The sequence below is a fragment of the Pungitius pungitius genome, chromosome 21 (assembly GCF_949316345.1).
Source record: "Pungitius pungitius chromosome 21, fPunPun2.1, whole genome shotgun sequence".
Taxonomy (NCBI): domain Eukaryota; kingdom Metazoa; phylum Chordata; class Actinopteri; order Perciformes; family Gasterosteidae; genus Pungitius; species Pungitius pungitius.
Window position 1 is genome coordinate 13,200,973 of NC_084920.1, and position 16,642 is coordinate 13,217,614.

Consider the following 16,642-nt stretch of genomic DNA (forward strand, 5'->3'; position numbering starts at 1 on the left):
AGAACTCACTAATACATTTAGTTATCGATGCTGTGAACTCACCCTGGCTCGCTCCAGACTCCTCCGCTGCTCGTGAAAGGCCGCCGGGCTCTTCAGTGCTGCGTGGAGAGAGCGACGAAGGGGAGATGAGGGCAGCGCACAAAAGGACTCTGAGACGTTTGGACGCGTCGCTCCTTCTCGGAGAGTGACAATATGAGAACGGAGTCGGCCCCCCGAGAGCAGCACCAAATACAACTATTTACAACGTAATCACAGATCAAGATTCCAGCAGCAAAGAATCCCATCAGCAATGAATGCAACCACGCGGCCTTCTGGATCAATAGACCTGCGTCATGATAGCTTCATGGCCACCTCGCACTGAAAACGCTACTGATGTGCGCCGACTCCCCTGCCGCATTTTGGGATCTGAAGATAGCAGGCTTCATAAACTAACTAATCAAAAGTCTGTGTGAAGTGTGAGGGATGGACAGGAGCTGGGATGCTGAGGGACATAAATTCTCGCTGACTAGCAGTCTGGAGTAAATCGTTAAAAAGGAGCAAGGCGACAGCGTAATGGATAGACTGCGGCACATAAAGAAAATCTACATTCATCACCGCACCTCAGCCACGACTGTCTGCAAAGTACCTCGTGAAGAGGTGGGGGTGTGGATGCGCACAGTGTGTGTGTGTGTGTGTGATAGTTAAAGCAAGAGGGACAATGCCTGTTAAACAAAAAGTAAATCAAAAAACGTAAAATATTTGTTGTGTACGACGTGTACGCAAAGAAAAGCGGGCAAAAACAGCAACATGTCAAGTGTGATGGGAAAGGATGTTGGGAAGTCAATGGCAGTTACCGTGATGCAACGCGGGAATCGGATTGGTCAACAGCTGGCGAAATGGCCCTCGGGCCACAGTGGGGCGTGAACTGCATGTGTGCCCCATATGACTGGGGGGTGGGGGGGGGGGGTGGTGGGGGCATTCCTCATGTCACAACTCCTGACATTTGAAGAAGCCCTGCAGCGTACGCCGGACGTGACACGACCAACGGTTCACAATCACAACAAAAACAGCTGATCCCGTGACTGGCCTGCTGACAAGTCAACAAAACCCTGGCCTCCGAACAGGCCCGAGTTAATCCCTCTCACAACACGGCTCTTATTGACACTTTATCTGGCCTCAGCAGCAGAAATAAAAAGGTGTGAACCCGCGAGCCTCCGTGACAGCACAATAGTTGTTTCACAGAAACAGTAAAACATTAGAAAACCCTGTCTATGTTGAGTATTTGGGGAGAATGAAACAGAGATTCATCCTAAAGAGAGCGCGCCTGACAGGACGGAGCCATCAATGCTCAAGTTCAGAAGATGGCCGTGACGTGTAAAGTGCAACTTAAATACTGACTGAGCTTAATTTTTGTTAACAGGACCAACACGACCACTTCCCAAAGACGGACCCTAAACATTCGGGGGCATATTAACGCCGCTAAACAACGCCAAAACCCAGGAGCACTGATGCAGCAAGCAGAAGTTCAACTGCCTTGCTCAAGAACACCCGGCAGCGGTTCAGGGAAGGATGGTGGGAAGTTACGTGTTCACACCGCCTGCGTTTGCACAACCAGTGCGAGGACGCGACAGCAACACTGGCCCCTCGACAGACAACAATCGTGGCCCCGTGGGAAGGTTAGCGTCGCAGCTCAACAGCATCAGCTATATTGGTTTTGTTCTTCTGGCTTCAGCGGTTACATCCGATACGTTTCTTCACCGGCAGGTGAAACGAGATGCAGAAAAAAAAAGAAAGAACACACTTTTTTCATTTCATGAATTTGAATATTCAGAACATCTTTGGTTAATCTGTGTGAACTGAGCCGAACACGTTTCCCTTAGAACCCTTTTTCTACTGATATATTTTGATTATTAAGTGTTGTTTTCTAGGAGGAGGGTAAATAAGCCTGCTACCTACTGCCAGCCCAAGACAAAACGGATCAAGATATAAAAAGAAATAACTATGCCTATGGCAATGTGCGGAACTCTGAAACAGGAAGTGATAGAGAAGAGGAAGCTGCCCCATTTGATAACACAAAGCTTTTCAAAAACATCAACAAATGTGACAGACGCAGAACGTGCACACTTTACAGTTAACACCTCTAAGAAGGGGCAGACATTTTCAGCCAAGAACCTGGATGCGACCGTCTCTTAACATGTCGTTAACTAAAGATACGTTGACGTGAACCCAGCAGGCAGAGCAGATGAGGACAATCAGCTAGAACGTTCAGCTTGCAAACCTATGGGCTGCGCATTCAGCTGAGCTTCAGTATCATTATGTAACAACCCTGCGCAGACACACCAGCCTAAGGTTCGATCGAGCATTGTTTTATTAAAAGTCTTTATCTAAAGACTAAAAAAAGACTTCCTGCACTGCAACACCAAGTCTTTAGAGTGTTTCCGTTGGCGGGTCTACCGTTGTGTGTGTGTGTAGAGCATGTGCGACCCTCTAGGCCACCGCGTCGCTGAGGACGTTCGTTACCGGCAAGTCCGACAACGCGATTTTGGGGAATCTGCAGAACCGCGTCAGCTTGGAGAGGCTAAAAGCGCAGACTTACGTGGCATGATCCCCTGGCTGACCAGCTCCTCTCTGGTTCGTCTCTGCTGGAGTTTGAGCTGGAGGACTGCATGGAGACAGGAGAGGTGAGGGGGGCAGAGAGGGGAGAAGAGATCGTCAGTGACGGCCGGCAGGAACGACAACAGACTGCAGCGATGGAGCCCCGAGCTCCTGAGGCTTCCCGGTGGTCTCCTGCTGGCCCCTGATCAGTGGTCCACCTGCTGCGCTCACACACATAACCGTGCACGGGAACCCGGGTGCATTGCCAGTGACACGATGAGGACCTGCAATCTCTGACAGCACATTCATCCTCTCATTTCCTCCTTCCGAGGCTCGGAGGAGGGTACGAGTAGGGCGTGAGCAGCGCTCCACACACTTCCTGTTTCTCAAATGGGTTTTCAACACTTTATTGTCATTGCGCGCTAACCCAGTTTTTATGAAAAATCTTTATAAAAAGGGTTGAGCGAGAAGCGCAAAAAAACAAATAAGAAAAGTCAGAATGAAAACTGAAAGGAAAGCAGCCTCCGTTACGGAGAAAGAAATGGTGCAGACGGTCGCACGGCCACTTAGAAACAGGAAGCTTTTGTTACATAACGAGGAGAGTTTTAAGGAACACAGCAGTGTACGAAAGGAGTACGACGCCTGATCTTCTCCAGAAACAAGGTTTCACTTTGTGCATTGAGCAGCCCGAGTCGTTCTCATCTCGTTACAAGTTGAAGTGAAATTGTATTTTACCAAACAACCTTTGAGCTAAACGTTAATTCTAGACATCATTTGATGTCGGACACAATGAGCTGTTGTTGGTATGTTGGTACGCCAAAAGAAAGATGAGGAATTTTACGGCAGAGCAATTTGTATACAATCGTTTGAGTAATTATTTATCCTCTTTTTGGGGGTTAAGAGTTACACACCAGGGCTCAATAGGAAATGTGATCTATACAATAATGATAAAACACATTGGAGTATACACCCCAATAGGACACTTCTTTATCTACTTATCCATCCTCTTTCCATGTGGGAGAACTTGGACAGACCTCTTTGCTCAATAGCACCAAGAGCAAGGTATTGTTTTACCAGAAATACTGACCATCTTATTATTGCGCATATTCTCTCTTATTCAATCTTATTTGTTTGGTTTTTGGACAGCTCTAAGCCGAGCTCCTGCACAGAAGGCCATGGGGTGATGTGGGGCGGATGCAATGTATTTGTAACGACAAAATGCCCATAATTCAATGAGTCCAAAAACAACAAGAATAGACAATTAATTACAAATAGACCGCTGCAACGGAGCCATTTGCTTCCGGGTCTTAGGTTTACAGTGTTTCATACAATCACAAGATAAAACAACTTACTATTCTAGACCCCAGACATTCAGCTGTTTCATGAGTCCCAGCTGTCCCCGTGGAAGAGCTGAAACAAGTGTAACACCCGGTGGGGGCCTTTTTTCTGTGTGGGGTTGTGTCTGCTAGGCAGGCACCACCTGTTCCTTCCCAACAGAGTGACATCATCAGCACTCCCGGGGCTCGCTGAGCAGATAGCCCCCACTGTCATGGCAAACACTCCGGGGGGGGGACAGAAGCTCCACAAATGACCGTCGGGTAAATGTCATCCTTTTGGCTCCGTCGTCTTTACGCAAACGCAGTGACATGTCGGAGGGGTACGCGCACACCCCCCAAACACAGCTTCATGTATATATGTTGCACCGCCAGCTCCGCTCTTTCTCCTTTCCTTGTCGCCCTCAGAGCCAATCACCTATCAGGGCAAACACCTAGGAGACTCAAGAGGGGACGCCAACATGGCAGAGTGCAGGATAAGACGCCGGGCCACTTGGCCCTTCCTGGGAAGAGGTTTATTCTGGGAAAGAGAATCTTACACGCTCCCTGTTTTCCAGCCGCACATTTCACAGCCCCCCCCTCCCCTCCTTGTACTCCTTCACACGGACAAGACACTCCAGTTAACTAGTGTATTCTCTTCTGCACTCCCTCTTTTTATACCTCCTCACTGACAGGAAGTGAACTGGACTTTGCTTGCGAGGGCGGTTCCCACCAGTGTATCAAATGGGAGGCACTTTGTGTAAGACAAGACTATAAAAATGAAAGCATCAGCCATCAATGACTCAGAAAAGAAAAAGAAGAAGGAAGAATGCAGAAGTCTCACGGTGACACCTCATACATCCTTGTGTAAAACGCTCAAGTGGTGTTAAAACTGAACGCTGATGTGAAGAAACCACACAATATGCTGGTACACTGATGACTACAGCGTCTAAGAATAACACACGAAGGCGAAAGGCCAAGCAAGCGATCGTAAACAAAAATACGGAGGCCAGTATTTTGTGGTAAAATGATCCTTAACAAAAATGAAGCTGGGGTGACTTGGATGTTTCTACTGACGTGTAGAATTACTGACTACTGCAGAGCATCGGACCCGTTCACTTCTCTGGTAACCTGGTGGCGTCCTGGGTTCACGTTCCATAATTAAAAACGTTGGGGGGAGGGGGGGCATTTTGCACAGACCTCCGGCGTCTCCCACACCGGGTGAAATGTGGCCCGCGACTCTTGGCATCGGCGTCGCAGAAGCCCGACGTCGCTCTCCCGCGCGGGCTTGCCCCCGCCGCCACGCGCAGCGGGACTCGAGCAGAGCGACCGACGCAGAGCGGCTGGTGTTTGAACGTTTCACACATCGGGGACGATGGAACGGAGCCAAAGCGGGCGAGAACGACGCCCAACGCAGCCAGCCGCAGTGAAGGTTAGCGGAGTCACCTTAAACGAGAATAAGCGCCGGCTGAAGGGTCACGTACGCAGGCGCACTGCGACACGCCAGCTGTTTCTATGGTGCTGCACGTTGGGAGCCTTTGAAGGATTTTCCCCTGACTTTTCTCCATCTCTGATCACTTGAAGCTCACAGGAATGTTTGCTTTCAGCTGCAGTCGGTCATCTGTGACTCTTGCCTGTAAAGGTCGTTACGTCGGCTATAAACAAACTGAAGCTTGTTTTACTGTCGCACCAACTGTAAACAATTCCAAATTAGGATGTATTAGGCTACAGGGGAAGAAGATCAAGTACAAGCCAGTGTCGAGTTTTGGCTTTCAATGGAAAAACATGTGAACTAGTCTGACGGCATTGGCTTAGATCCCTTATTTTGTCCAATTCACATCTCAATTCAAAAATGGATGCGAGTGCCGCACCATCCCATTTAACATTTAGCCTGACATACACAACGACAACGGCTACTGACACTGAAAAGACAAGCAGACACCTCCAGATTGGCTTAAGTATTAAATATTAACAGCTAATTGGGTTAGAACTTAAAAAAGGCTTTGCGCATGTTTTAGGGAGGAGGGAGATGCTTTCAACGGGCTCTTTAGGTCTCAATGATGCACAACATGCATTTGGGGAGATATAGCTTGCAATCCACAGGCCGCCCTTTGAGAATGAAGTAATGACCAATGTGGTTTCAACATAACACTTCCTAAATTTAACATAGTGGTCATGTCAGGCTATTGAACAAGTTTATCAGAGACGGCACAGAACCGCTTTTACTTCCTTCCTTCCTCCCACCACACAGGCCAGACAACTTTATAAAAAGCCCAGTGAACTATTCACATGGAGCTATAAAGTCCTCCAATGAACACCGAATCGCATCAACAGAAATCATTTGTGATAACGTATGTCTCTACTGACTATGTGCAGGTCCGGATCGCCCACCTTCTTTCAGGCTGAGATAGACAAGTCTGTCATGGTCCATCATGAGTCCTGCCTTCTCCATGTCTTCTCCCATTGGAGGAGAGCCCGGAGGGGAGGGCTCAAAGGACAGGCAGTGGTTGGTGTCCAGCATTATTGTTCAGAATGGAGACAAATTATCTTGTAAACATTGAACTTTTCATTCAAAAGCACTCTTCCTCCCGAGTCCCAAATGTTGGCCGATTTGAGGAAAGAAGAGTCCTCGATGAGTCAAATATACAACAGCTGTCTCTTCGACCGGCTGTCCTCTCCTTCCGAGGGAAGGACGTGCATCAAATGCTTCCGATGACCCCCATTGCAAGCCAAAGAAAATCTCCTCTGGAACCAAAGAGCCGATAGAAAAATGCTGCCAGCGCCTCCCCTCTCCTCTCCGAAACGCCCTTCAGGATCACAGGAATCGATTGGTTTCTCTCAGATCCTCCTCGTCCTCCCGCACTGCTTTTCTTGCATTGGGAGCGGACGAGTCACGACGGCACTTTCCCCCGGGCGAGACGGGGAGGGAAATCCAGGAGGCGGGTGCTAGTCGAAAGGAACGAGGGAGCAGAGGCGAGGGAGAACTGAAAAGAGGCCAGTGGCGGAGGATGAGAAGAGGACGGGGAGCTGGGCAGAGCGAGTGCACACACACACACAGGGAGAGAGAGAGACTGCTCTGGTTGCAGCTCCTCCTGATTCTCACACACACACACACACACACACACACACACACACACACACACACACACACACACACACTCTGAGTGCTGCCTATAAAGTTCTCCTGCTCAGCTGTTGCCATTCATTCACTGTTACAGAAAGGCGGGGCCAGGGAGGCGCCACATGCTAACCCCTCCTTATCACACGCACAAGCAGTGCATAGGGAACAATCACAACACCGCAAAAGAATCTGTTCCTGCAGGCGGCGCGCTCTCATAATGTCGACTGATTGAATCTGATCGGCTTGTGGCCTCATCCAACATAATCAACCTTTGTCAAAGATACTTGGGTAAATCTTAAAACTCAAGCACACGCACTTTGAAGTCAGTGATTGATAACCATCTACTACGTTTCCCCAATTAATTTCTTTCCCCCCAAGACGGCCCCCATGAAGAAAAGCGACAGGGGCTCTATGAAAAACGCTTCAGAGAAAGACAAAGAGTCCCGTTGGACTCGTACGACCGAAGACTCAAAGCTGAAGCTTCCTAACACTGCTGCCCCCCCCCCCCCTTTCCGTCTCTGGTCTCACCCCTCTGCTGTGTTTTAAATAGCAGGGCCAGCTGGCCATCAGGGGGGCTATATTCAGCTTGGTATCACCTGTGCAGTCGCAGGGTAAAGTTACTTAGAAGCTGCGCACATCACTGCCTGCAAATACGCACACACACACACACACACACACACACACACACACAGAGTTTTTAAGGCCACATTTTCCTGGACAGAACCCATGTTTTACTGGGCGTGACGCAAAAACGATACATCACTTTCTTATCTTTCATTCCACTACAGATAGAGCACAGAGGCGAGCCGCCCCCCCCCCCTCCTCCCGTCGGCACTCTTCCCACCAACGCAACTTTTCAACGCAGATTTAGCGATTCGATGGGTTTTCTACGTGACCAAACACACTGGGCCCCAAACACCCGTGGCAACGCGCATACACTGCGAGAGGATTCCCGGGTTTGCGCTCTGTGTTTTTCCGATAATTTGCAGCTTTGACCAACAGAGTGGAGCGGCAGCAGCGTGATGGTTCCAGGACTCCGCGGTCACAGTGTGTGGGAAGTGCAGCTTTCCCACGACCCGAGCTTCTCACTTCGAACCAGTGCGGGAACCAACCCCGGGCAAGATTGGCGTCTACGAGCTGCCCGAGTCGCTGGGGATGTGCACATTTCAATAATGCACCACCACTGTGGCGCTTTCTTGAGCCTGCCGCCGGCCAGGACCATCACACGGATGTAAACGTTTAGCGAGAGAAATTTGCCGTAATAGTCCTGGCGTTGGGAACATTCCAGTGGCCTTGGACAATCTTTATCTGGCTCTCTCTCTCTCTTTATCCATCACTGACAAACATTTCTGGTAGGCAAAAAGAAAACACTGCTTCTTTGGAGCCAGCAGGCATGGAATAATTACTGTGTGAATGTCGACGCTCAAAGACTTCCTGTGGATGTGTGGATAGATGGAAAACTCCCCCAGCAGCTTCCAGCCGGTCGTTGTGTCCTGGACCACCAGGGGGAACAAACACCTTTCACATTACATGTCATTTAGCGACTTACAATAAGTGCATTTCACCACCATAAGGATACAAGACACAAGAAAGTGCAATTTCATCAAATAAGCCGATTTACAACTTGTTATGGATAAAATTGTACTTATAATGGCTCTTAGGGGCTACAATTTGTTAGTGTTTTTAGTCGAGGTATAGTCAGAAGAGGTGTGTCTAAGTTTGCAGTGGAAGATGTAAAGGATCTCTGCGGTCCTGATGTCATCAGAGAGCTTCTTCCACCATTTTGGAGCAGGACAGCGCAAAGAGTCGAGTGTTTTGCTCTCAGTGAGGGAGGAACAAGCAGCTTGGCACATGCAGAGCGGAGTGTGCGGGTTGGGATGGTGGGGTTTGACCAGATCCTGGATGTAGACTGGACCCCATCCATTCACAGCATGGTACGTGAGCACAAACGTTTTGAACTGGATGCGGGCAGCCACCGGTAACCAGTGAAGAGAGCGGAGGAGCGCAGCAGTGGAGGAGAGTCTGAATCATTTGTGGTTTTCTTGGTGAATTCAATCTAATCATGCTGGGTTTTTTTGGTACTGACTTTTTACAATCGTCACATAATAGTCATAAAAGCGCAGGTGCAGATGTTTCAGCACTGGCTGCGTGCTTCATGATTTATCCTATGAGGACACGGTGCTGTATGAAAGCTAAAAGGATGGTGATGGAAAGACCAGGGTTCACTAGGAATGTCAGACTGGGCCCGGACACACATAGCGTCACTCTTTATTTGTCCACAACCTGCTGTGGTATCCCAAACATCGGCTACAAAAGTAAACAATCAACAAGCCTCAAAATGTGACCTTCCAGTCGTGTTTTTGTAATTATTCATCTTCAAACATGGCGGAAGTAAAAAGGGGGGGAGGGAGGGAAGGGACGTTCTGCCCTTGGCAAGGAACATCATGAATCTCTGGCATGTCCTTCAGCAGGACCGGAACAAAACAATTACCCCACAACATTCCATCAACCTCCCCACAACAATTAGTAGTTTGGTCAAACGGCGAAGGTTCGCTGCCGATTAGTCCCGGGCACACAAATTTGTATTTGGCGGTGCATAAGATTTACAGGACCAATAATGAAAGCACTTCAAAAGGCAGCGTCTCGCTCACAGCAAGCGGGGGGTACAACCCAAAGGTCTAAGGAGAGTGTGGTTGCCATGACATCAGCTTGAGAAGAACGGGCGCACATTATATCTTTAATCTCCCCATTCATCACTGACCAAAACAATGTCCAATGGATTCAAGTTATATCACCAAAACTCTTTCGTCAGGAAAGCTATCGTTTTGTTATCTGGACAGAAACCTGACTTTGGTGTCATGCTGGCGATACACCCGGCAATACTCCTCACTTTGATTTTTTTTCCAGGAAGTAGCAGAGAGATAAGAGCCTGGTAGGATGTATAAAGCGTGTGTCAGAGACTAATCAAACAATAACTGGAGCTCAGAGGAACCAAGCGGGCCCCATGCCAGTCTACAATAGGTCAGATCAGCCATTAACAATTCAGAAGGTGTTTTTTTTCCTTTACTTCCTGGAATCCCCCCCCCCCCCCCCCCACACCCTTCCCTGCACAAAGGCTTTTGTGGAATTAAACCCTGTTTGCATTTGTCTGTGACTCAACACACACACCGGGCCTGTGATAGGTTAGCAATGATCCAGTGAACTGCACAGACTACGTTTACAGTCTATGAAGCAAGAAAATATCCTGTGATTGTACTTTAAGCACCACGAGAAGAAGCTTGTGAGCCAACCCGGCATGTGTTTGCACATGAAGAAGTTACACCAGTCCTTGTGGGATATCCCAGCTGTATGATCCCAGCTGACACTTGAATGTGGTGTGGAATGTGTAGTTTAAATCTCCTTAAATAAAGACTATGGTACCACCACGTCTATCTGCCACAACGACGACTACAGTAAGCTGTAGAAAGACTTTGCACATGTACAAACCTGTACATCTGTCGGCCATGTGGTAAGGCGACCCGCCCCATTGTTTGTTACACAGAAACAGGAGGAAACTGTATGTCGGGGGAAAAATACTAGAATAGTTGATTGGATGTACCATCGTCAGTAAAACGCTGAGGGAAGCCGATCGGTAAACAGAGGAAATCAATGATACTCTTTGTTCTTCTTTCACGACAACACTCTCCAGCTCCGATAGAGCCGAGGGTCCTGCAGGAGTCGCCATTGTTGTTGTTGTTGTTGTTGTTTTGAATCCCGATCCGTCCGTGCTCCGGCTTATCAGACATTTCTTGAAGCGGGAGAAGATTTCTGCAGATATGTGAATCTAGCAAGAGTGCAAGGTAAGCACTGCGGATGTGAATATTTTACTCTATTCATGTATCATCCAAATGCGGGGGATGTGTCGGACCAGGTAGATAAGAGTCGTCGGGTTCATTGGTCTCACTGAAGGGGGAACCCACAGGGGTTACACGTGGTTTCAAGGAGCTTAAAGCAAGCACACCAACAACCAGATGCAACACCCAGAGCACTATGGGAAATTAAAGCCACCTGAACAATGCTGAAGGGTGTAAATAAAGAATGAGGTACAGAGCAAAGTCAGTGCTCTGTGCATGGTCAACGGTTCCTTGTTGAGCAAACTGCAGCAGCACCTCTCACCGTGTCACACCTCTCTACTTAAAAGCTGTCAAACTACGGTCTAATTGTACACTGTGGAACCATCTATGAGAGCGTGACTGTTAATGAAAGGAGAAGCACAGACCAGCTTGCAGCGGTGTGCATCTGGCAACATAAACATACCTTGTAAACCAGAAGGTAAAGAACAGAGGTGGGGGTGGGGTTCGTGTGGGGGCAAAGGGTGAGAGGGAAGAAAAACAGAGCCGGGGAGGGGTCTTCCCCCTGTGCAGGGATGAAGACGGCTTTGCACAGACTCCCCCATAACTGGAACATCTGAAAATCCTATTTTATTGAAACTAAACTCCTAACCTCCTGCCCTTTGAAAAAAGACCCAGAACTCAGTCTGACAGCAGACAAAGAGGAGAGGAGAGCAGCCCACAGTCAACCAACGGAGAGAAAAGGACACAAAGACAACTACTATCAAATCAAAGTGACGTAGAGAGCGTGTGGACAGAGATGCAATTCTATGGCCTGGATGTGAGAGTGTGTGTGTGTGTGTGTGTGTGTGTGTGTGTTAATGCTGGTGTTTTACTTCAGGCTGCTCTTTGCTCTTTGGGGTTTTACAGGCCTCGTCTTCCTTCCTGCCTCCCCGTCCCGTCCTCTCCTCTCCTCTCCCTCGGCATACAGCTATCTAACATAAGCCCGGCAGTTCATTTGCTGCAGCCACTAAAATGGCCAGGCTTTTATTAGACGCAGACCTTCAGACCTTCTTCATTTGTAGTGGGAACTTTAAGTGGTTAAATGCCGTGTATAAGAGGTGAGTTAAGAATTATCTTAAATCCCTCGCTGGGTCTCCACATCTACGGGAAACGGCTCCCAATCAATCTTGTCGGTGTACTTGTACACACCTTTGTTCCCTATCTGTGCCTCCAAGTACACCAACGGTTTGTCATGAGTGCCGCTTCTAGATCTGGTTTATTGCTGAGAATTTCTGTCCTCGCGGTGACCCGAGAAAAGACACAAAACACTGAAGTTGGCTTGATTCGACACCGCCGCATTCCTGGTGCTAAAAAAAAAAATACAACAAATGAAGACAGGGCGACGGTGATGAGCTCCGTGTTGTCAGAGACGAGCAGCGAGGGACTCTCTGGAGTGCGGGGACACGGCTGATGCCATCGACAAACTTTCCCCGTTGTGGAGGAAACTATTTCTCCAATTATTTATGGACATTTCCAATCCTCAAAATAAGGCTCCCGGTGACTCACAGGCTAGTGGCTGTTCCATTATTCACAGACTGTGCTTGAGTTGGAGGACAAAGCACAGGGTGAACCAACCGGAGGATGCGTGTCGTCTGGTCCGGTTTGTGTGCGTCGCACCGGTTCACGTGTTTCAAGGGTTGTGCACGCCGGTTTTTAAGATTTGTTGCCTTTTGTGCAAAGCAAAAAATCGGTCTCATAAATCTTTACAAACAACAACAGCCAAGAGCGAGAGCATTACGGGTTGTGCAACATGTTGTCTGCACAAGATGCTGTGTATCAATGTGTGTGTGAGCTGCAGCTGTGTCCAAAACATTGCTGGATAAAAGAAAATACCAATGCAGAAAATGTACCTGTGACATCTGTCGAGGCATGTTTGCACGCTCAGTGGCTCCATGCCGAAACGCAGCGTGCATGATGTTAAACAATAAAACGTGTGTGCGCGCGTCTCTAAAAGATGCAGCGCATCCGTGAGTGGGCCTGGCACCGGCCGTGGGTGGTTCTGGGGCCCCCGCGTTCCTGTTCCTACTAGCAGACCTACGGAGCTTTTCTTCAGCTCCGGGCTACACATTTGAGGCCCCGCTCGGTTGCGCTCGCTCAGCTTCTCATTATCCAGACGAAAGCCCGCCGACTCTGTCCGAGCTTGTTGAGATGAGCGCTGTCGGGGGGGGCACGCGGTGGAAAATAGGAGGCTACCGGAGCCTGCGAGCGCATGTCCAGGTCCCAGCGGGGACATGAGTTTGTGAAGTGTGTGTGTGTGTGTGTGTGTTTGTGTGCACTGGTGAGTCATGCGTAGTCTGCGTCTGCGTGTGTGTGTGTGTGTGTGGGGGGGGGGGGGGGAGTGCTGGACACGTTTGTGATTCAAGCCATGCCTCGGTTGTGCGTTTACTTGACTGCGAGCGTTTACATTCTCCGAAACCTACGACATGTTGCGCTCCCGTAAGGGATCGCCTCGTTCCCGTAACGTCACCGGGAGGCCGAGAGTTGACCTGGAAGCTTGATGTTGCACAGCATGGGTGTCCTCAAACCAAATCAGATCATTAAAACGTGTTTCGTGTTTTTGATTTGTCTTGGGAATTAGGAGATTATCGAATGCCACGACGGGGGCCCTGGCAGGGCGGCGTGGATTTACGTTTGCTGCAGCTCCTGGGCTCAGTCCTTCCCTCAGTACCTCAGTTTCTAACGCCCTTATCTCTTTATTATGATGTTCTTTCCCTTTCCCTGCACGCATTGTCCTCCTCTTTCTTGCCATCCATCAGTCTCTCCACCTCCTCTCCCCTCCTACTCCACCCCCCCGGCCGAGTGCTGTTGGCCGCCCCCCAATCTGTTACATAACAGCACAATCAGCCTCCCTGAATCACTGCCGGGCAAGGCTAGCCTTGGCCAGGCTACACGTCTTGCTGTTGCATTTTAAGTTGTGGCCAGCAGCGAATCGATTGTCCACGTCGTTGATTTCTCACAGCAAACTGATCATCTGGGTTTTGCAGGGCAGCGGTTCAGCACAGAGAGCGAGGGCCCCGTCTATTGTCATTATGCCGTGGGTGTGGACGGAGAGGGCTGTGATCTTTATCTTTCTATGTATACAAGTCTGGGAGATGTAATCATCGTTTAGCCTCACGAGTCTCTGTATTAAATAAATCACAGCCGCAGAGGGACACAATAAGAAACCACTGCTCGGGATTGCTGAAGACAGGGCTCCCTGGCACACAGAAGAAAGACTAAGCATCATTGACACTCTCTAGTCTCTGTAGTAGTAGCAGCACTAGTTCCATGTGAAATGAGCAGGTTGTTTTAACCCCCGACTCTCCATTCCACTGCAGTTGGTCCTCTGGGAAGTTTCGGTTACTGAGAAAATCCAAATCCACGAACCACACCTATTGACCGACCCCCCCCCCCCTCATGCGTGTCTGATTTGTGATCGACAAGGCCGGCCAAGGAGCCTTTTGTTCTGCAGACCGTCTGAAGTAAAACTACAAGGTGTGTGGTCACAAATTAAAAGGAACTGCTTTTACCGTTTCACAGGCTCAACAACATTGATGCCATTCCCAGTTCATCTCCCCTGTTAATGGAAAGCTTTGTTGTTAGAATCCACACCTCGTTAGCTTCGCTTCCAATAAACCGCGATCATGGTTGTGTTATGACGTTAAATAACAGGCTGCAGAGTCAATTTACCAAACATTTACTTTCACACGCCTGTAGCGAGCAAAGCTCAGCTTGAGCCACACTTTCAATTCAATGTTTTGGAAAATTGCAAACAAAATACACAAAAGCACTGGATACAGTACTTCACATGTTACTTTTCACACAGGCAAATGCTGCAATGAACTTTACCTGATGTCACAGTCATATCCCTCTGCACCATGCTGAGAGGAAGCGTCACCCTCCCGGCAAGATCATATTCCCAAAAAAATCTCAACAGACAAATACACGCACACCAACACTATAGTGGCAGAAGGCTAGAGAGAAGTCCAGGAGGAGAAAAGCGCCACATTAAACGGGTTTTCCTCTCACCGGTGGCTGGTACTTCCCAGGTAGCAGTTCACCTCACATTTCCTTTCTCTGGACTGGATACAAGTGTGTGCACGCCCCGTCAGGGAGGGCGTGTACGGGTCTGCCCCCTTTGTGCTTCTAACAACAAGGTCCACCCTAAAGGTTTACGATCTCTCCGTTGCGACACTTTTCTCGCTCCCATGCGCTTACGATTTTTTAATAAAAAAAACAAAAAAAAAAACAGAAGGAACTTTGGGTCACTCCGCTGCAGCTTCTCAGCCGGTCAGACAAAACAAGCTGGAACGTTACCTCCACGAGCACCAGTTACACTTTCAAACCCTCCTGCCTTCTGCTCCCCTCTGACCAGTTATGCAATACTGCCATCTCAGACATGACCCCCCCCCCCCCCCCTCCTCCCCCTCCTCTTCCCTCCTGCCACCCACTCTCCCACTCGCGCTCCTCCGCCTCAAACTTCAGAGTGATCTCAGTCGCATTAACATAGCGGCGCCGCCGCCTCGATTCGCTCTGGAACAATTCAGAGGCGAGTCGGACGGGAAACGCTAATTGCTTTTAAGGCCATTGTCTTTAATGGCTTGAATAAAATCTGACTAACTTTCTCTCACACACACACACGAATGCAGACACACTTTAACATCTGTCTGAAAAACATGGAACTTCTCTCGGTCTCTCATATATAAACACACACACACACAAACACTTATTGCTAAATCTCCCAGCACAGGTCCGTGACCAAGGAAGGAACCGTGTGCAGTAAACACATTGCATAACCTGGTGTTAGAGATAAAGGCCTGATGAGCTCAGAGGCGCATTTCATTCTCCTTCGCAGGCCCAGATGTGCGCGGGTGGAAATGAACGTGCACTGGCATGCTACGCCCCTCGCCGCCGCTGTGGAAGCATCTTCCCTGTGGGATTCGGCTGCCGGAGGGCCTGCAGCGGCACGTCTGCTTTCTGGGCCAACGAGGGCAGGGGTTGTTTAGATTCGGGAGTGGTGGCCTTAGGCCTGCTCCTCGCCTTGGTGAGGCAGACGTGGTCCAGTGCGGTGACGGGACACGCGGCGACGTTCGTTAAACGATGCGGTTGGGTGCTGAACGCATCCCGCCGTGGCCTGAGGTTCAGGAGGCGGCCTCCGCCGTGCCTCCGCCTCTTTCCCCCCGGCGTCGATTTGTGTTCTTTGAGTTGCACATTACTCGAGGTCGCCCGAAAGACGGTGAATCATTCACCGGTCCGACCTGGTACGGCGTTCCCCTCACGACACGCCAGCGGCGGGTCAGACTCCAGAGAGACGCCTGGCCAACGCCCAGCCGGGCACAATGGACAATGTGGCAGAGAAAAGATAATAAAACAAGGAAGTGTGGCTTTATTGACCTAGTTCATGGCAATGTGTAACTACTTTTTATATGCGTGCAATAATACGGCTTAATATTAGCAACAACAAAAAAATTGAAAAACAGGGTGTGTGTGAGCGAGAGCAAGAGACCGGAGCCAGACTGAGGCCACTGGATGTTCTCGTCTGGGTCTTTACCAACCCAGGCGTGGTTTTGGTTTTCAGAAACGACCTTCAAACACGTTGTATGAATAAGAAAGATGATTACATCTGCAAGCCAGCTGAAGGAAAAATGAGGAAAGCAGCAAACCCAGGCGATGGACAAGACTAGGGTTGGGTATCGTTTGAATTTGAGCGATTCCGATTCCGATACCGATTCCTTGTTTCGATTCCGGTTCCCAGCGATTCTCGATTCCGATTCTTTTAAGAG

The 16,642-nt window shown here is 49.2% G+C and overlaps 1 protein-coding gene across 7 annotated transcripts in view; it reads right to left on the bottom strand.

Annotated features, from left to right (window-relative positions):
- Positions 1-16,642, bottom strand: part of mrtfab (myocardin related transcription factor Ab) — a 30,969-nt gene that overhangs the window by 8,534 nt on the left and 5,793 nt on the right. The window contains exons 1-3 of one of the 7 annotated variants that reach the window (XM_062559985.1): positions 14,889-14,910; positions 2,576-2,641; positions 43-98 (exon numbers count right to left, since the gene is read on the bottom strand). In XM_062559985.1, the coding sequence (XP_062415969.1) occupies positions 43-98; positions 2,576-2,582 (63 nt within the window). In that variant the 5' untranslated portion in view covers positions 2,583-2,641; positions 14,889-14,910. Of the gene's footprint in view, positions 1-42; positions 99-2,575; positions 2,642-6,254; positions 6,964-14,708; positions 14,869-14,888; positions 14,911-16,642 lie in introns of those variants that run through there. The other 6 variants (XM_062559984.1, XM_037463547.2, XM_062559980.1 and 3 more) reach the window with 6 other exon arrangements.